Source organism: Pollachius pollachius, assembly GCF_949987615.1.
Source record: "Pollachius pollachius genome assembly, chromosome: 1".
Classification (NCBI taxonomy): domain Eukaryota; kingdom Metazoa; phylum Chordata; class Actinopteri; order Gadiformes; family Gadidae; genus Pollachius; species Pollachius pollachius.
In genome coordinates, this window is record NC_136934.1 from 21267796 (window position 1) to 21288369 (window position 20574).

At 45.8% G+C, this 20574-nt stretch overlaps 2 protein-coding genes across 3 annotated transcripts in view; one reads left to right on the forward strand and one right to left on the reverse strand.

Annotated features, from left to right (window-relative positions):
• Positions 1–87: 87 nt before the first annotated feature.
• hnf1a (HNF1 homeobox a) lies at positions 88–15909 on the reverse strand (the record flags this gene model as incomplete). Its single annotated transcript, XM_079756704.1, has 10 exons — positions 88–215; positions 416–500; positions 585–697; positions 909–1085; positions 1531–1672; positions 1779–1963; positions 2057–2259; positions 2591–2771; positions 2972–3171; positions 15596–15909. 10 exons carry the CDS (start codon positions 15907–15909, stop codon positions 88–90), a joined length of 1728 nt encoding a protein of 575 aa, XP_079612830.1.
• Positions 15910–19548: 3639 nt separating this feature from the next.
• The window catches only part of msi1b (musashi RNA binding protein 1b), a gene marked incomplete at both ends in the record, with an annotated part of 17340 nt that continues 16314 nt past the window's right edge, over positions 19549–20574 (forward strand). For both annotated transcript variants that reach the window (XM_079729083.1, XM_079729084.1), the window contains 3 exons: positions 19549–19607; positions 19952–19992; positions 20573–20574. The exon at positions 20573–20574 is cut by the window's right edge and continues 80 nt beyond it. In XM_079729083.1, the coding sequence (XP_079585209.1) occupies positions 19549–19607; positions 19952–19992; positions 20573–20574 (102 nt within the window). The remainder of the gene's footprint in view (positions 19608–19951; positions 19993–20572) is intronic.

Below are 20574 nucleotides of genomic sequence, written 5' to 3' on the forward strand. Positions count from 1 at the left end.
TCCATCTACTGGTTGTGGCTTCTTTCAGATCGTTGTGAGTTCAAAGGGGGGCTGAGCGAGGCTAGGTTAATCCTGCCATGCAGGAGGCTACTGGGGGGAGGAGACCATCTGCGTGGGAATGTAGGGGCTGATATTGGTTGGTGAAGGCGAGAGGAGATGAGATGCGTGGCTTTCTGTGCTCTGAGAGGCTGGGTAGAGCTCTAGGTCCTCTGTATCTGTAGAAACAAATCATTTTGGTATTCTCAATGACAGAATTTGATTTATTTCACTCACTTATGTGAATCAATTCAATCATAACCAAGAGTAGAAAATGAGGCTGCAAAAAAACTTCAGGTTTATTCCAAATGTGAACGCCACCAATGCCCATAATCACAGACACTCCATTCTTATAAGATATACCGTGTTAAGTCACTACCTGGTGTGGGCGTGTTTGCCTGCAGATGCAGAGTCTCTTCTGCCATGGGGGGCTCTGATTGGTCGTCAGGATCTGCTGTTAAAAGCTGCCATTCATTGGTGGATTATTTTCATGCAGGTCATGTAAAAGTTTAGTTAAAATGTCCACCAATACTCTGTTGGTTAAATACCTGTCGGACAGCCGCAAGGCTGGTCAAAGCCCCGAAGCTGCTGTCTGTGATCAGCATTGCTTGTGAGAGAAGGCTGGATGATGAGTAATGTGGCATGTCAGACTTGCTGTACACTGCAGTAGGGGAGAAACATTTGTTTTATATCACATACCCCTTTGCAGACATGGACATAGGTATATACACTGGGTTTCTGGTAGCCATACTACTTTTTTCAAATACTTGTACAGAGGCCATCTATGAAATTTATGTCTTAGATCCATCAATCCCTCACCCCCGTCTAGTGATCTATATCCCTGATCAACACCGCTCTGTGGGGCCTCTTACTGTGGCAGGGCAGTTGGGCCATGGTGGCCATGAAGGGACTGGTCCCCATGTGGCTGGGGAGCGAGTGCTGGGGAGAGGTGTGGAGCTGCTGCTGGAAGGAGATGGGCTGCAGGGTGGTGAAACTCCCTCCCATGTTGTTGATGACTGGTAAGTTCTGTGACTGAGTAGAGGTGAGCCCTGTGGGCAGAAGAAAAAGTTAAGACTCCCCAAAGATGGAGGAGTGACTGACATTCATGACAGTATTTTTCTACATTAACGTCTACAGAGATGGTGAAGACTAGTTCAAGTCTGTCATTCTAGTTCCGGAAAAATCACTCCTATCTCAACCATTACCTCCTTTATCCTACTATTGATAATTTTTGAATGTATTTCTGCACCTACATTTAAACCTTTCCTATTGTGTGTATAGTAATCATTTTCTGTGTATTGTTTTTATTTAATTCTTATTTATTAGTTACAATATAAATGTTTTATTCTCCTACTATGCTGGACTTACTGCTGTGACATCCACATTTCCCATTAGGCATCAATGAAGTACCATTCTTAAGTTATCACTACAGTACAGTACCTGGTGGTTAATCTACGGATGGGGTTGGCACCGAGTTGGCATCATATACTTTACCTATGAGGAGAGAGGACTCCCCCAGGCTCATGACACTAGGCAGGGAGGCCATAATCAGACCCTGGGACTGGGCAGGGGAGGCGGACAGGCTGTGCAGCGATGTCAGTGTGCTCACCGGAGGCAGGGGGCCACTGCTAGATACCTACCACCGCAGAAGCACACAGAGCTGGGTGAGTCACGGCTGAGCTGCAGTGCTGATTGTAGGCTGTGCGGGTGGACCGGTGGAAGTGCACAGGGTGTGTTCTTACTATTTTAGAATGATGCATGTCCAGGAGTGTGTGGCTGGGCTCCAGTTGGACGGGGCTGGATCCCAAGCGCAGACCCCGGTCCCCACCACCGCCGCCGGGCCGCACCGAACCCATGTTGTCACATTGGCTTTGTTGACTGTACTTCATTCCTGGAGTAATAATTGAGAATATACCAGAAAAGACACCTGTACCAATGACATTAAACATATCAACACCAGCTATGGATACGGTATATATTTTATGAGTCTATCTGGTGGTATTATCTCCGGACTTCTTACCCTGGTTAGGACTGGGCGGGGGGAGGGGGTTCACGCCGCCCACTGATTGGCTGGAGTACGGGGTATCGAGGGCCAGTTTATGGCGGAAGGCCTCTTCTTTGCGGCGGTTTGCAAACCAGTTGTAGACGCGCACCTCTGTGACCAGGTTGGAGCCCAGACCGGCCAGCTGGGACGGAGAGACACCCCTCTGGATACACTCCGCCCTGAGGACATCACGATACACAAACAATCAGCAGGATCCCTTAAACTGAAGAGATAAAACTCAGTAAAACTGAAAGGCACTTGTTGCATAAAAGTTTAAAGATTAATATGTTTGGGAATTTTATTGTACTGTAGGGGAGATATATGAGCTATTCTTTGAGTTTAACTTGTTAGAAATGCCATAGCCATCCATCAGCTGTAAGTTCACCAACTGCTCAAAAAATTTAGATTTTAGACTGTTCCCGGCTCATTTCTGACCAATCAAGGCGTCTTTTCTCTGATTGGTTCCGTTATCAATCGTGCTTGTCAATCCCAGATGTCTGTGATAATCACCGGTTGCACTCCTCTACTAAACCCTCTCTCTCCTCCTTGCTTGGGTTCTTCTGCCGCTCGTAGGCGTGGAACAGAATCTGTTGGGAGGCAGGCCCCCACTTGAACCGGTTTCTGCGGCCTTTCTTGGTCTCCTCTCCCTGCTCGTCCAGGGACGCAAGGCCATGGCGGGCATTGGTGAACTCTGAAAAACAAAATGGCCTTTCTTCTTATTCCTTTTATTTGTCAGAATTAGTCAATTTTTGAAGAGCCGAGATTAGAAGTTGTCACTGGTTAATTTATTTTCTAATAATTGGATCAAGGTGCTGACTAAATAAAATGATAAAAGTTGGGTCAAGGAACACAAAATTAACAAGAACAACAAGCAGCTGCGGCGGTACTCACGCTGGCTAATCTCACACTGCTTCTTGACATACCAGCTGTACAGGGCAGCTCTTTTCTGGTTCTTCATTGGCGTGCCTTTGTTGAGGTGCTGGGACAGATGGGACTGGTTGAGGCCCGTGGACTCCACCACCTCCCTCTGCGGGAGGTTGTGCTGCTGCATGTAGCTCTTCACCACCTTAGCTACCCGCCATGGGTCGTTCCTACAGCACGCGGACAAGGGTACAACAGGCACACTTTTAACTGAGAAACTAAACAACAAACTTTGTGTTTTCAAATTTGAACAATATTATGAAGGTAATTATATTGTTTGATGGTGATTATGTGGTATCTTTGTTATTGTGTTTCTCAGTATATATGCTAAAAATTGCGTCGTAATCTACTCCGTCGTTCACCAAACTATCCTTTTACTTCCAATCTGTGTAAATCTGTGTAGTGAATGGGTTTGTGGATGAGGGGAATGAGGATAAGTGGGTGTTCATTCATGTTTTGGAGATTTTTGGAGAGGTTATTTCCCTGTTGATTTCAACAACAAAACTTTTACGATACAACCATACAGCTTCAGGTTATCAACAGCATCCTATAGTCACGTACCGCAGTGCAAGTAAACATTGGCTTGTAACACCGACTGCTATCTAGATGAATGATCAATACATATAAACTGGTTGGTTCATCTCGCTAGATCTTCGCAGTGGGTGATGGCAGGTAGAAGCCTACGTTAAGTGTTCGGAGCCATTCACCAAGCCTGTCTTCGCCTCCACCTGGGAAAGTGCCAACTTCTTCGACGAGAGACAGCGTTCTTGTCTATGTCATCAGTGAGGCGTGGCCACCGACCCGGCCAAGGTGGCCACAGCGAGAGGTTGGCCAGTCCCTTGTAACATCGTAGAACAGCAAAGTTAGTAGTGCCTGGCGTCTTATTTTTGCTTGTTTCATCAAGGACTTTGTCACCCTTGCTAGCCCCTAACATCGTCTGACCCACAAGGGGCCGGCCTTCTTGTGTGATAAGCAGTGCAACACTGCTTTTGGCCTGCTGCGGACAGCGCTCACCAGGGCCCCCATCTTGGCATACCCAGAACAAGGATAACAAGTGGTGTCTTACTGCAGTTTCCCCCCCAGCCGACCTGAGTTCAACTATTGCGACCGATCGTGCTTCCCTGACATGGCTCCTTGGCTTCCGGTGTCAATGAACCACATAATGGTGACAGACACGGCAATGCCATCTCTGCGGCTCAGAATGCTCCTTCAGATACCCTGGTCAACCTGCTGATGGGCTAACCTCTCCCTGCTAGATGGCTGGCCAGCTATTGGCAGGCACCTAGGGAAGGCCACCAGGTCTGACAACCACCCCTCAACCTCTCTCTCATGTGCTCCAGATGGTTGTGCGTTTGGGTCACTTTGGGGTCTCCAAGACCCTGAGGTGACTCTGTGGCTCCTTCTACGGGCCGAACTACCGCCAGGATGTTGAGCTGTTACTCAACAAGTTTTAAAGCTACACCGTGCGTAAGGGACGCGCACGACACTCACATGCTCCCTTACATTAGTACCAGGTGGAGGCCCCTATGGAGTGTGTGGGTGTCAACATCCTGGGTCCTTTTCCAATCACTGACAATGGCAACTGCTATGTTCTCTTGGCTATGGAGTATTTTTCTGAAATGGCCAGAGGCTAGACCTCAGCCACCATGGCAGAGAAACAAGTGCAGGAAATGCTATGTTGGTTCAGTGCACCAGAGGACCTCCATAGTGTCCAGGAGCGTTACTTTGAGGCCCAGGTACTCCAGGAGGTCTGTCGTCGAGTGGAGAAGACTTGGACCAACCCAACCCATTGCATCCACAGAGCAATGGGCTGGTGGGATGGTTCAATCATACCCTGGCCACCAAGCTTGCTATAAAGAGCAACAAAGAGACTGGGACCTTCAGCTTCCCCTGGTTCTATGGTCATACAGATCCGCAGTCCAAGAGTCCACACACTATATCCTGGCCGCTCTAGTGTTCAGATGGGAGCTGCAGGTCCCAGTGGACTGGTGTTCGGGCCTTCCCCAGAACCAGGAGTGGGCAGACAGCCTGGCCGGGACTGTTTCACGCAGCTACGACAGCAGCTCAGGGAGCTCACTGACCAGAAGGGCCCTCACAGAAGCTTGAGTCCTTTTGCTTATGACTCGCACTGCATGGGAGAGGACTTAGGCCCCGTCCACACGGAAACTATTTTTTAGTGAGAACGCAGAGGTTGTGTGTTTGGGCCGACCGTCCAGACGGATCCGTCGTTTCCGGTGCCTGAAAACTCACTATTTGAAACCAGGTCCCAGGCTGAATAAGATAAAAACGGCCCTATGCGTTTTCGTATCGGGATTCGTGTGGACGCCTGATATGCAAACGATTACGGCATCACCCCGTCCTAATTTGTGACGGCATCACAAATTCGGACGAGTTCCGTCCTAATTTGTTTTTTTATTTGATTGTATTATTTTAAGCCCCCCTTTATACAGCTCCTTGGTAAATTAAATTACTAACTGCACATTAAAAAGTATTTTCTGCTCAATCTAAACGGTTTAACAAGTGCTTTCAGCAGCAGCCGCCCATTGGCGGCAGCGACAGCAGCAGCGTTTAAAAACGCCTGGCCCTTTCACCCCGCCATTCGGAACCCTCCGGCAGCGAGGTGGTTATCAGGGCAGTTGCCGCGCGGCGGTGTGAAAGCTGATTTAGCTCTACCGTAGTGATATTTCAGCTCATGACGTTAGTCGCTGCCACTGTACAGTAATCTTTAGAAATCCCTGTTGCGCATGGAACTGCCACATTGGCAGTGTTGTGTTTCACGGATATACAGTACAGTTCATATACGGTACAGCAGGCGAGGTCAGCTCGACTGGCTTCCAATAATTTCAAAAACTCGCAACTTCGTTGTATTTACTTTACAATTCAAAAATGAACAAAACGGTTGTCTTAATTAAGGAAATGATAGGCCTACTGGGAAACAAATAAACCATTATAAGCAACGAGTGAACTTAATAAGTGCTCAAAATACTTTTTTAAACCACCGCCTCTTTCCCTTGACGGTGCGCAAAGCCTGCACACAGACAGGTAGCAAAAAGAAAAGCAGTCTCAGCATAAACAGTATTAAATAAAAAGCCAAATAAACTTCAAAATTTAGCTTTCGTTTCAAAATGTCTATTTTCATAAATAATCAACAAGTCAGACACCTTTGCAAACCGAAAATCAATAGCCTCATTTGAACGGCTGCAACAGAAGTAATTAAGGATGTGATTGTCTCAACCTCCTTCGCTGTTTCTATATTTTCTATATATTTTTAAAATAGGTGTAGGCTATGCTAGGATCGCCCATGGTTAAATAAATGTTTAGGCCTACTAGAAGGATTTCGAGCAATGGTTTATTTGGAAAGACTGCAATATTTTTTAGAACGCTGTCACGCAACTGCCATGAAATGGAAAGTCGATCTCTGAGCAATCGATTTTAACACGTTCTTTCTGGACAGCGCCGTTTACAAACGACGAAAGGAGTGTTTCCTAAGAAGACTCCTAAGAGACCGTTCAGGAACCACGCCTATAGAGGTAAACAACTTAGATAAGTGTAAACTTAGGAGTCTTCGTAGCGCTAATAAGAGTGAATGTTATCGGGAAACCGGGGCCTGCTCAGTTACGGCTCACGTGTCCAACGCGGACAGTAACCTTGGGGCACAATCTCCGTCCATCGACGGATCTCATTGACTTTACATGGGGCACTGGAGAAACTTGTTGTGGGTCCGTCCGTCCTTTCGGCTCCGTGGCCTGCATCAAAAGTTGAGAAATGTTAAACTTTTCAGGCAGCGACGGATCCATCGGCCAATCAGATCGTGTTATGAAAATATACGCAAATACACTGTCCAATGAAATCGCCTTTGTAATACAATCTGGGAAAACATATGGATCCGTTCAAAAGCCCCCATCTGTCGACGGACGCATGTAGTGTGAACGAGGCGTGAGGCCTCGTTCACACTACCTCTGTCCGTCGACGGATCTCATTGACTTTGCATGGGGCTCCGCGAAATGCATTGTGGGTCGGTCCGTCCATTCGGCTCTGTGCCCTGCGTCAAAAAGTTGAGAAACGTTCAACATTTCAGGCAGCGGCGGCGGAAGGACGCAAGTAGTGTGAACAAGGCGTTACGCCTCTTCCACACTACATGCGTCCGTCGACGGATGACCGAGGACGCGTCTGACGTATATGGGACTAGTCTTTGTAGACGCATACTGCAGCCAATCAAATCGCTACCCGCTACAAAGTTGAGAAATATTCAACTTTTCAGGCAGCGCCTGATCCGTTGGGCAATCAGATCGCGGTTATGCAAATGCACTCCACGCGCCTACTGGATCCATTTTGCATAACAAGCAGGAAGAAGCAGGAAAAATCCGGCCGTTGTTTTTTTTAAAGAAATGTTGAATGATAGAATTTTTTTGTCACCTGTTGTTTGTGACATCTATTGTATTTATATCCACAAATTGGATTTGTAGCAGGAAGTGATTTGCTATGCGGCTACAAAGACTAGTCCCCTATACGTCAGACACGCCCTCGGTCATCCGTTGACGGACGCATGTAGTGTGAACGAGGAGTTATATAGAACCAAAGTTCTCACATGTAACCCCCCTCTTCCGAGACCTCCACTGGCTCCCTGTAATAGCTCGCATCAGATTCAAGATGATGGTACTTGCATACAAGGCAGTCGATGGAACTGCCCCTGCCTACCTCCAAGCATTAGTAAAGCCACACACCCCAGCTCGATCCCTCCGCTCAACTACCTCAGCTGGACGTCTGGTACCGCCATCGCTAAAAGCCAGCAAAGGTCGATCAGCGAAGTCACAACTTTTCTCTGTTTTGGGACCTCAGTGGTGGAACGAGCTCCCTACCGATGTCAGGATCGCAGAGTCGCTCACCAGCTTCCGCAAAAGACTCAAAACTCACCTGTTCAGAGTTCACCTCGACTCTGCATAGAAACCAATGCACAGCCACCATTGAATGTTTTACGTCCTGGCACTTGTACATTGCACTTATTCAAGGTACTTAATTGTATAGCATCTACAGTAGCTGCTATCATTACTTTACACGGGGAATGGGTTAGCCTAGTGATTGTAATACTTGCACTTGGTTCTATAAACATCTTTACTGTACCGACAGCAATATATTGTTTCACTTCTTATGACAAATGTACTTATTGTAACAAATGCACTTCTTGTAAGTCGCTTTGGATAAAAGCGTTTGCTAAATGCCCTAAGCCGCGGCAGCTATGTAAGCATCGTGATCTCAGCAGCCTGACGCAGTGTAGCCTTCTAATAAATCCAAGGAAAAAGAAGAACGTGCACAATGAACAAAGAGCAACAATGTATGACGTCCAAAAAGGAAGGATCTTGTGATCCTTCGCAAAATTCTTTGGAGCGTTTCCCGAAACTCCTCTTAAAGGGGACATACTATACCACCAGATGTGAGTGTGATTAGCCTTACAAGCCGTTTTGAAAATGTGCCCCATATGACATCACTAGTGGGAGTGTCCACCCAGAACTGTCCTGGATAGATGAGCAACGTTTTCTTCAGTCCACTGGGTAGGCTGGTAGACTGATCTATCCAGCACATATGGACGGACCTATTATGGACGGCCCGTCCATAATAGGTCCATCCTCCTACGTAGGAAGGGGGCACAGTTGAATATTACCTCCCACTTCCCCACTCCCCTCCAATCAGTGCATAGCTAAGATTTTGTGGACCAGCGGACGAGCAGCTCCAGCGGGGGGAACTTAGTGGCAGCTCAGCTCTGGGAGTGGGAGACATGGAAGAGAAAGGGTTTGTAATCTCGGAGCTGAGCTGCCGGACTGCCGCCGAGCTACCCCCGCTGGACTTTTCAGCTCCCGGAGGACACCGGCCGGAGAAGCCGGAAAGCTTCGGCTGCAGTTTAGCTCCCGGAGTACACCGCCGGAGCTGCCGGACTGCCGCCGAAGCTTCAAAGTGCCAGAGACGGAAGTGCCAGAGACGTCAGACGCAGTCTTTATGATTGATAATATCATCCGAGGCGCACATAGCTTTTGGCCGTGATATTAGATATATAATATAAATACCCATATATAATATTATTATTATTATAGCATATTATATAGCTATAGAGCTCCAGGAGTCCACAAACGGTAACAATCCCTTCTCCTCCATGCTGTGGTTCAGTCTGACAGCTCATTGGTCAATGCGCAGCAGCTCATTTGCATTAAAGCTGCAGACACCAGAAACAGCACATTCTGAAGGAACTAAAACAAAGGGGAATAGCGTAAGGCCCTAACCCTTTTTCCTAAAGCTGTATCCAGGAAACAGCTTAAAAAACATGTTTTCCAGGTACTTACAGGTATGTAGTTTTGCCAGGAAACACTTCCCATTTCACTCCTTACCACCTAAAAATGCAACCGATATCATACTGGACCTGGACCCTATGTTGGAAAAAAGGGTGTCTAAAATTTACAAAACAGTACTAGGCATTAGCCCCCCTCAGTGGGACAATGCCAGGCTGGCATGGGAAGAGGACCTAGGTGTTGCACTGTCTGACGAGACATGGCAATGTAGCTTAAAACGCATACATACCACCTCTTTATGCTTAAAACACGGTCTTATTCAATTTAAAATTGTGCATCGGTTGCATTATTCACCAGAGAAACTGGCCAAAATATATCCTGGCACCAATCCTGTGTGTCCGAGGTGTGGCCACAGTTCAGCTAAATTAGGTCATATGTTTTGGTCATGCAATTCGCTTAATAACTTCTGGGTCAGGGTCTTTGAAGCAATCTCCTCCATTTGTGACAGAACAGTGAATCCCGATCCAACAGTTGCTATTTTCGGGGTATTCCCATCAGAAGAACAATTTGCTGTCCCCCAGGTAAATGCTGTAGCATTTATAACACTACTAGCCCGGAGACAAATTCTTTTGCTCTGGAAGTCTGTAACACCCCCCTCGTTTAGACACTGGGTCAAAGAGGTACTCTCTGTGATCCCATTAGAGAAGTTAAGATATAATCTGAGTAATTTACGGGACAGATACATTAAAACCTGGGCCCACTTCATAGAATTTGTTGAAAATGTATCCTTCACATGATGTAATTCTTTACATATCAATGTACTGCCAACTGGATCTACTGATGTATGTCATGATGATATATGTGGTATAACGTTACAGGATATTCCCATTTTGAGCATTGTAAAGTGATATACAGGAAACGTTTGTAACTATGTTTTGTGTACCTACCTCTACTGTTTGTTTGTTTTGTTTTGTTTTTTTGGTTGTTTTTCTTTTCTTGAGCCTTGGTGGGTGGGATGGGGTGGGTTTGTGTTACATTGTATCTTTGTCATTCTTTGTTTTGCAAATTGAAAAAAAAAAAAAATCTATAAATAAAGTACTTAAAAAAAGAAAAAACAAGTTTTCTGGAACTCAAATACTATGTTAACTTGTTCTGAAAACGCCATAATATGTCTCCTTTAAAATCAGAGGGAGACAGCAAGTGCAGCTCGAAAGCGACCTCTAACACAAGAGCAATGGAATCATTTGATTTTATTATATGCCTTGTGACGTGGTGTTTGATCGGTACATTTAATGTATTTTGGGAATTTTAAATTGCTGCAATAAATTATGTTGTTATTGACTTCTAACATGTCTCTCTCTAGTCATATCGGCGGTAACCACTGTTTTTCAATGTATTGCTAAATTGCGTAAGCTGGCCATTCCCTGGTATTGGATGTGTTTTAATGAAACACATCCAATAGGCCTACCACGGAATGTCCAGCTGGCGACTCCACTGAGGCTATAGTAACGATGCTCTTAGCACCCTAGGAGTACCCCTGGAGCCCTCGTTAGCTAAAAGTGTTTTCACAACATTCGTGGCCAACTATGCTTTCGGGAAACAGAGTGAAAACTGTCTCGTACGACGAACTTCACGAACCACTAGGCTAACGATGCTTTTGGTAAACGGGGGCCAGAAATACCTTGCGGGTATTGTGTTTGTATGTTATTATTGCCTCCTTCAAATCTGTCGGAGTTTCCGGGAGTTTCGTGCGGAAGTCGAGCTACCCGACTCCTCAGAGTTCACGTCACAACAATGGCTGCCCATTTTATTTGACAGACTAAAGTGAACTTACAGCAAGCACTAAGAGGCGAACTTAACATCCATTCTAACATTTGCATTACGATTCATTATAGATTAGAATTACAAACATCACCTGATAAATTCTCGCTCATGTTCAACCATCGCAAGCAGTTCTGATAAGTGATTCATCTGATTAAGTAGAGAAGCGCAAATAGGTCCCTGCGGGCATCCATAATTGCAGTTGTTATGAAGTCTACTCTCGCGAATGATCTTTTTTTCCGGTTTTATGTCAAAGCCTACGCAATTCTTAAAAAAACGCCAAAAAAAAAGGGACGTTTCCTGAACGCTCTTTTAGAGTGGCGAAGTCATACCCCTTCCGGTAGAGCCCATGGGACCTATGAGATCGAAAAATATGAATGGGTTTCAATAGAGAGAAAGTAATTATTTTCTGGTCCCAGTCTTTATATGCCCTGGATTACAAATATGTTGTTTTTGGATTCTAATGATAATTTTTCATGCAAAGAAAACTAAAAATTGTCGGTTTAGTAAAGACACGTAAGGGGTTCTGAACCTCCGAGCTGTTTCGAAGGCGGCATATATCCCCCTGTCGCACGGAAGTGCGATTCTGTTGACCAATCAACGGACGGCGTGGGTAGCTCGAACTTGCCGGTGTAACGCCGAATTCGGCGACCCACCGAAAAGTGTGACCCCAGGTGGCGCTGTTGCATATTTTCTGCAACATGCACGAGTTTGAAGCGTAGACAGGCATGACAAAAACATAAATAAAAAATAAAATCTCCCCCCAACCCCTGACCTTTTTATTAAAGGTGCTTAATAAATACATTTTATTTGATTTGAGTAGCATTTTACAGATCCATACAATGGATAGGGTGTTTAGTACGGTCCATCACCATTTCTTCTTTCCCCATAAAAAGCTTAAATGACGTTGATTTACCTTTGAGCCTTTCCTATTATAGGCTACTGTGTAAAAGGCTGTTTAGAATTAATGTTAGTATCATGAAAAGAAAGACCCACCGGTGGGGGGAGATCTCATGTTTTATTTATGTTTTTGTTATAATGCACACGTGCATATTGCAGAAAATGTGCAACGGCGCCCCCTGGGGTCACACTTTTCGGTGGGTCGCAGAATTCGGTGGAACACCGGCACCCTTTCAGGCATCTCAGTACCCTAGACAGAGGCAATACGGCTCAATACTGCTCAGTCCGGACCACGCCCCCTTTTGGCGGTGGAAACGCGACCCGTGCCGCAGCTTTGTAGACTCAACCGACCCGCACCCTCCAGTAGAATTGCGCCAATAGCCACAGGGGCCAAAGTGTGTGTAGGCAACTCTTCCGAAAGGAAGCAGAGGGTCTCCCCAAAGCTCATCAACCGTTGGACTGGACCATGCACAGTGCTGGCCAAACTGACAGACGTTGTCTACAGGGTTCAACTGGTGAGAGTGCAACCTATAGTCACGTACCGCAGTGCAAGTGAACATTGGCTTGTACCACCGACTGCTATCTAGATTAATGTTCAACAGGCCTTACGTAAACTGCAAGCAATACAGTTAAAGTTATGCATATAAACATGTATAATAGATTGAACCTTTTACTTAAAATATTAAAAAGTATTGAATAGTGACGTCTCATCAAACAACGGCTCCCTTCTTAAGCTCCAGACTATTTTTATTTGTCTAATTTGTCTAATTAATATTGGTGTTTGAGTTGTGTTTGGTGTGTGTAAAAATGACTAATATGTCCTAGTAGCGGAGTTTCTCATGTTTAATTTGATATGACTGTTTCTACATAATAAGGGCAGTGTTGTATGCCTTTTGCTGCGAGGGTGATCACGGTCTTCCCAAATCTGGGGACCCTCGAGTTTAAGAGGTTAAATGTGACTGTGTTTGGTTAGTGCGACGACATCACAGCAGAATGTTCCGTTTAAAATGATCATCTTATCATTATTATCACAACGTTTTATTGGTGAGCAGCAGGCATATGGAGAACGGAGATGCGGGGTGTCAGATCCAGGGAAAAGATCAACTGGCAAACTGGTTTGGAAATTCCCTCGTCACCCCATGGACCTATAAAGACCCGTGCTGACTCACGGGGCTGATCGGGAGGACATTTTGCTCCAACAGAAACATCTCTCAATGCACAGAAGGGTGCCCTAGACTCCCTCTGAACGGCCACCTCCAATGTATATCTAAAAAAACAAAAGTAGTGTAGGCGAGTAAGCTGGACTGGACTACTGGACTTAGGGTTCATTAATTACTTTATAAATGCGTATGTCTGCAAAACATTTTTATCCAACATTTTCATTGTCCTGCTTTGCAGAATGTGCGTCTGAGCTGCGTCTTTCAAGTTTATTTTGCATTTCGGCGCATGCGCACATTTGGCAACGCAGAGACTATCGGGGGTTTTGCAGTCAAAAGCGTATTAAAGGTACTATTTTGAATGAGGCAGAGGTTAATCAGACTGAATCAACGCGTATTCTTCTTATGGATTAAGTTATGATTTTAGGTGAGTAAAATCGCCCTATCATTGGCGAGAAAAAATAATTGTTGATCATCCCTTCTATAGTGTCGGAGTCACGCCTTTTCCGGTAGAGCCCATGGGACCTATGAGATCGAAAAATATGAATGGGTTTCAATGGAGAGAAAGTAATTATCTTCTGGTCCCAGTCTTTATATGCCCCGGATTACACCTATGTTTTTTTTGGATTTGAATGATAATTTTTCATGTCAAGAGTTTGACCGTTTATTTTGCAATTGTTCAGTTAAAGGATGTAGAGAAAACACAATGAGAAAGACTACACGTCTCGTATGTGACGTCACGCTCCCTGCGACTGGCGTGGACAAGACCGACAATCTCCCCATCGGCATAACTGAAACTCTCCACATGCCCCGTCTTATAATGGTTTTCACCTCTTTCGATGCTTTTATCCTCCCCTTGGAAAAAAGCGGTGAAGTGGACCAGAGAGATCGCCATGTCTTTACAAGAGCGATGGTGACGTATATCATTCGCGTCGAGAGCAGCGAGGGGCTGTAGTTCGCGGCCTCACTCAAAACCTAACATAGTCAAACTTCCTCGCAAATGTTTTTTGTTTTCTTTGCATGAAAAATTATAATTTTAATCCACAAACAACATATGTGTAATCCAGGGCATATAAGGACTTTCTTTCCATTGAAACCAATTCATATTTTACGATCTCAGAGGTCCCATGGGGGTCTACCAAAAGGGGCGGACTTACGAGCTCTATCGGCAATATACGATTCGATCGCAGCTTGGTACAAGCCTACTGTTAATGTTGATCGTTTTTGTAAAGTATTATTAAAATGCACATTTTATAAATTGATACTGATATGTTATGCTAAACTCCTTTAGCTAGATATAATACATTCCATGCAAGAGCGACAGTCCATCAATTCAAGGCATATTCCACTTGTTAGCTTTTGGTCAATTAAGGATTCATTAATTTTCCAAAATGTTGTTGACGCAACAGTTATTATTGTAACAACGTACCAATCTTCAAATATTATGGAATTGCAGTCAATGTTTCTAAAATGTTAGAAACAAACATTCACACATATACACGTACAAGTCATGAAAACAGACCCTGGCTTTTCGAGAGGAAGTAAAAGGAGCCGTGTTGACTGAGGGAGATAAGTGGAGTGAGAGCACACAGACCAAAGTCCAGCTCTCCCACAAATTACTAGTCAACACTGTTATGTGACTGGGTTTTATTGCTAAACAACTGATATACTAAAACACCAGTTAGCCAAATCAATACATGAAACATAAGAAAACTTATAGCAATATTATTGTATTAAAGTTCTGTCCTTTTTTAACTTTAATTCATTCTTGATTTTGTGTTATTCTAAACTATCATAACAATAGGTATAGTTACTCGTATAAAGCTATTCAATCTAAGTAATAACCCACCAAAACGTTTTTTACCTTACTTAATTTAGTTATTTGTCCATCTGTTTCATACATAATACGAAATAGCTATTATATAAGAAAGCTACAAATAACCAAATTAGTCCTTTTGCTCAGGCCTTGTGTAAACAGTCTCTGGTGAGCCCAGCCCTTTCCATTAATCTCAACCCATGCATGTATGGCTCATTTATTAAGAAATGGTCAGAGAATAATGATGAGGGTGGGTAATTAGTAACTAGAAAAGGAGGAACTGTCTTTAAATTCCCCTTCGAGGCCAGGAGGGATCGCAGAAAGAGGCACGCCGAGAGGAGGAGCAGGAGGCTGCGAGTGGAAATGACGGGAGAACTGGATAGAAGTGGATTTGCAGGGGGATTTTTTTACGAAGTTATAACCCTTGCTTCTTTAATTGTACTCTTTGACTCATAACTTTGATCAGGAATATGACAAGGAAAAGTGAAAAGGTAACAGACATTGCCTTTTCACCATTATTTTTTTGCTTTAGCCAGGCTGGGGAATGCTGTGAAAGAGCAGAGCGGTAGTGGAGCCCTGCGTTCTGAGGGAGCGTGAACCGAGACGAGAGAGACACACTTACTGTAGCAGCTGCTCCACCTGAGCCCTCTGCCTGGCCGCCTCTTCTGGGGGAAGCTGCTCCAGCTCCCGGAAGATCGGCGGCGCAAAATCCATCTCTCCCTCCGAGCTCTCTCCATCCCCCTTCTCGCCCTTGTCCCTCGCCGTCCCGTCCAGGGTCTGCCGGTCCCGCTCTAGCTCGCCCAGGGCCTGGACCAGGACTTCCCGGGACAGCCCGGAGCCCAGCAGGGCCCAGATCAGCTGCTCCTGCAAGGCGGACAGCCGGGCCCCTCCGAGCGGCTCGCGCTCGCTCCTGCACTTCCTCTCCTCTCCGTCCATTGCAGCAGACGGTTGATTCGTTTACCTCCAAGCACACACACACATGCACACACACACACACACACACACGCGTCGGGCATGTGCACGGGCTAGGGCGACCACTGAGCCTCAACCTTTGGCCCCATTAGATCCGCAATCGCTGGTTAGCACCTGTTCCAAAAGAAGAAGGGAGATACTTTGGTTTATTGTAGGGTCCTCATGACTTGCCGTCTCTGGTCGTGTGTCCGTGAGCTGCCCGGGTTCGACTCCTGGAGTGGCTGTTTTGCCTCAAAGGTCAATATTTTTGTTTTACCTTCCTCTGTCTCCCCCCCACCCCCCTCCTTTCAGACAAGAGAGTGAGGTGAACTTTGTTCCCGCTCCCTCACTCCCAGACACTGGTCAAAGTGCACCATGCAGAGTCATAAATTAATTTAAAAAGGTGTTCACAGATCACACCGAGAGCTAAAAAGGCAGCAACTTATCTGCGTGTGTTTCTCGCTCTCTTTCTCCCGCTCTCTTTCAATCCCATTTCTGTCAGTCTCTCCCTCTCTTTCTCCCTCTCCCTTTCTCTCTTTCAATCCCTATCTCTCTCTGTCTCTCTTTCAATCCTTCTCTCACAAACATCAATCACCTTCTAATGAAAAAAGTATGTGAAAGGAGTTTACACTTAGATACAAATGTTTGCGACAATAACACACACACACACACACACACACACACACACAAACACACACACACACACACACACACAGACAATATCACACAATCTGCAGAGTTGTAATGTGCCTATTCAGGTGGACTTGACAGAGGGGAATCTCAGGACGTGATTATCGTTGTGAACCACCAGTGGGCAGTGTTGTCTACTCTATACCTCCGGCTTTGGTTGCAGCTGCAAGTTGCTCTGAAGCCAGACACAGTTCCGTTGATGTGACGTCTCCTTTGGGAAATCCATGTGGTAAATCCATTCCAACGCGTTTGAAATCATTTCAAACACTGCATCCAGAGCGTCCGGGTTGAGTCCCGACACCCAAGAGGGATGTGACCATCGACTTGGCACCATCTTGGCATGCTAATCGTTCCTGTTTGGTCATCCCACCTGTTGATGTGCTTCCTCTTGCTGCTTGCGGCTGCTTCGCTGCATTGGTTTTTCCTTTTGGTCAATACAATACATAGAGATCCCTGATGAGTTAACTGCACCCACTCTCTCCTTCAGAGAGACTATCTTCTGACCTTGACAGATTCATATCTCTTGGGGGCACCTTTGGGGTTGGTTAGATGTTGAGACAAAATATATCTTGCTAACTGCTCCAAATCACTGTCGAATGAGTTCCTGGATAATTGCAGCTTGCACTGTATATTTATAGTGGTAGATATTTATTTACCTCATGTATCTCACTACAAGTTGAAAACATTGTCTAGGAAAGCTTAATTTCTCCTCCTCTGCTATTCGCTATCTTGCAGACATTGTGTAAGATGACAGTGGATTCAGAGACGTGTCATGAAGACGCAGGTTGGGGATAGGCCTCTCACAAGGATCCCAAGAGGCAGGCGATGGACATTCGGTATCGAACCCAGTCCCATTGGCTAGTGGCCTCTCCACTCTTCTTCTCTCCGGTGTCCAGCCGAGAGAGGAAGAGGGAGGCAGGGGAGAGAATGGAAGGGAGAGAAAAAGGAGAATCCACACAGTGCTCCTCTATTCCGACTGTCTCTCCATGGCTCTCTCTATATCACCTGCTCTGTCACCTGCTCTCCTTTCCCCTTTGGATCACCTTGGTCCCAGGTTCAGCCCATCCGCCCCCTCCCTTCCTATTCCCCCTGGGAAGCCTGCGTTGCACTGTAGCTGGATGGGGGGGGGAAACAGAGCTCCCTCTATCTCCCCCGATACATACCACTGACCTGTAATTAAGCCCCATTGTACTATTCAGAGGGACGCTCCTCCCAAAAAGGGACAGGGGGCACTGTGCAAGATGATTTTCACATACCCCCTTGGCTTCACCTCCTCACCCCACCAGCCACCAGCCAGCCACCCTTCAGTGTTCACACACAACGGTGATTAATGCACGTGGAGAAATGGAGGTTTACGGGGGCTGGTTGCAGGGAGCAGGCAGCCGAGGCCGCTGAGCCTTGGTTCCCTTCCGCTCGGCGAGGTATTCACAGCCTGGCTGATTGTTAATGAGATAGACGCAGGGCTCCCGTATACCGCTCATTAGCAGACCTCTGCTGCAGCAAAGCCTTTCTGGGGCTGCCAATGCTCCTGTTCTTGCTCTCTCTCTGTTGCTCTGTCTCTCTCTGTCGCTCTGTCTCTCTCTGTCTCTCTCTCCGTCTCACTCTCCCCCCTCTCTCTCTCTCTCTCTCTCCCTCCCTCTCTCTCTCTCTCTCTCTCTCTCTCTCTCTCGCTCTGTCTCTGTCTCTATCTTTGTTTGTCTGTATTTCTGGATCTCTCTAACTTATTATCTTGGTCTCACAGAACTCTGTCTTTCCACTTTTCTCTTTTTTATATTATCCATATATCCTTCTCTCCTTCCTGCTCTCTTCTCTCTCTCTATTTTTCCTCTCTCTCTTGCTCCCCCAAACACACACACACATCCAGGCTGGTAGTCTCTGCCTGTAAGACAGCCCTTGCCACACTGCCCCCCCCCCCACCCTGTTTCAACCCCATTGATCATGCATGCAGAAAGTTAACACACCCACTTTATTCCTGTCCAAATAGCCCCCTGTCCCACTTTTGGGAGCTTCATCTTTTTATGAGCCGGGTGCTTCAGACGGAGTGGACAACCCCAACAACAACATGGCCCCCTCCCTCACCCCCTCACCCCCCAGCCCCTCGCCTCGGCTCCCACACACCCCCACAGTGAACATGAGCGCTGTGCTGGGGTAGTCTTCTCCTGCGAGGTAGCAGCGGCATCACCATGAAGTTATGTGGAGAATAAAGCCAGCCACTTTAACACTACAGTTCTATAGTGTGTAGTTGAGTTCCTATTCTGTGGTTTGAGTGGCTCGAGCTGCATGGCGTTCCACCAGGTAGGTCACATGATGTTGAGCCAGTATTGAGAAGATTAGAAGGAGCTGGCTTTAGCCCTAATTAAATACTTACGACTTTAGAATGAATGAGCACAACGCTCAGACCTCGGGATGTCCGACACTACATCAATGTGTTGGCCATATGTGTGTGCTATACGCTGATCAAATAAGTAATAAATAAAACAGTAAACACAAGCACGTACAACACGCAAACACACACATGCACACACAAACACACACATTTCAATATTCTGCTGAGTGATGTAACAATTCAGTTCTTGCATCACTTAGTAGAATGTTAAAGTTTATAGTTTAAGTACATGATTACCACAACAGGTATTATCTAGTCCGATTTTTTGTTGTTTGTTCACAAATAATGTTGACACACAAGAATGATATCCAACAAATCCCTAATTAGTTTACAACTCAAAGGCAACATATATACTACACGACGGATGCAAGTGGACTGCTAAGTAGGATGAGGAGGCACGAGGGACGAGAAGAGGTGGAGTCTCGGCCAACTCTCCTTCTTGAGTCTCGGTGCCTCTAACCCTGGGCCAAACCCCCTCCCCATCACCACGCCACTTGTTTTCACACACTGTAGATCCGACCGAAGATCCGAACACACACGGCCACAGAATGGAGACGGAAGGGAGCCAGATCAGCCTGTCGTCCGCGGACTCCCCTCACGACCCCTGGTAAACTTTATTCTGCATCTTCTCAGCCTAGGAGCCTGTTATCTGCTCCTCGGCCCCACGGAGGGAGGCGATGCGCGAGCCGGAATTTTTATGAATGACGTCCTTCCTTCGGACAGAGATCCTTCTTTCGTTGACTCGTGTAAAATGTTGTGAATGGTTGTGGAATACACGTTTTAAATAGTTTCATAATGTTTATAATGTTTTATATCGGAGTAGTTATTCTAGTATTAAGAACGATTCGTGATTTACAATCAACAAGTCGAAATGGATTAAATCCATATATATGGCACTTTCTTTTATGTAATAAGGTGATGTTAACATGTCGTAATGTTCTTCTTCCACAGCAAAATGTTTATAGGTGGGCTCAGCTGGCAGACCACCCAAGGTAATGCTTTCTCCACTTCTACCCCTCAGAAGACGCTGATACGCTGCTTGTTGGTTCTCTGAATATTTGGTGGGAAATCAAAGAAGTAGTAGACTTGAACGTATATTAGTATGTCTCAACCTGTAGGCTGCCTCTGTATGAAGGCTGGCTTGTGTGCAGAGATATCACGTCGTCTATTAACGGGAGCCCATTCGAGGCTTTGGTTTCCCCTCCAAAGTTACAATGCGGATCGCTCCCCGGCGGTGGCAGCTGGTTAACAGTAGATGCTGTTTAAAAGTAGACGCTGTTCAAACAGAAGCACAATACCCGCTAATCCTTTTCAATAAGGGCACTCGAGATTTTTTAAAGCGCAATTTCGTAATTGTATAAAGTCCGCTTGGAACAGTTGGTGATGAGCACCTGCTCAAAGTCTAAAACTAGCCTTTTTCTATTCACTTTTTTCCCCCAAAGATTTTATCTCAGAGTGATGAAGTATACATAGTATAACAATGACTAAATATGTGAGTTACAGTTCTTGGTGTCGGTTGTGTAAAGTACTGGGAAGTTCAGGGTAACGCTTGGATGTGTTCTGCCTGTTCAGAG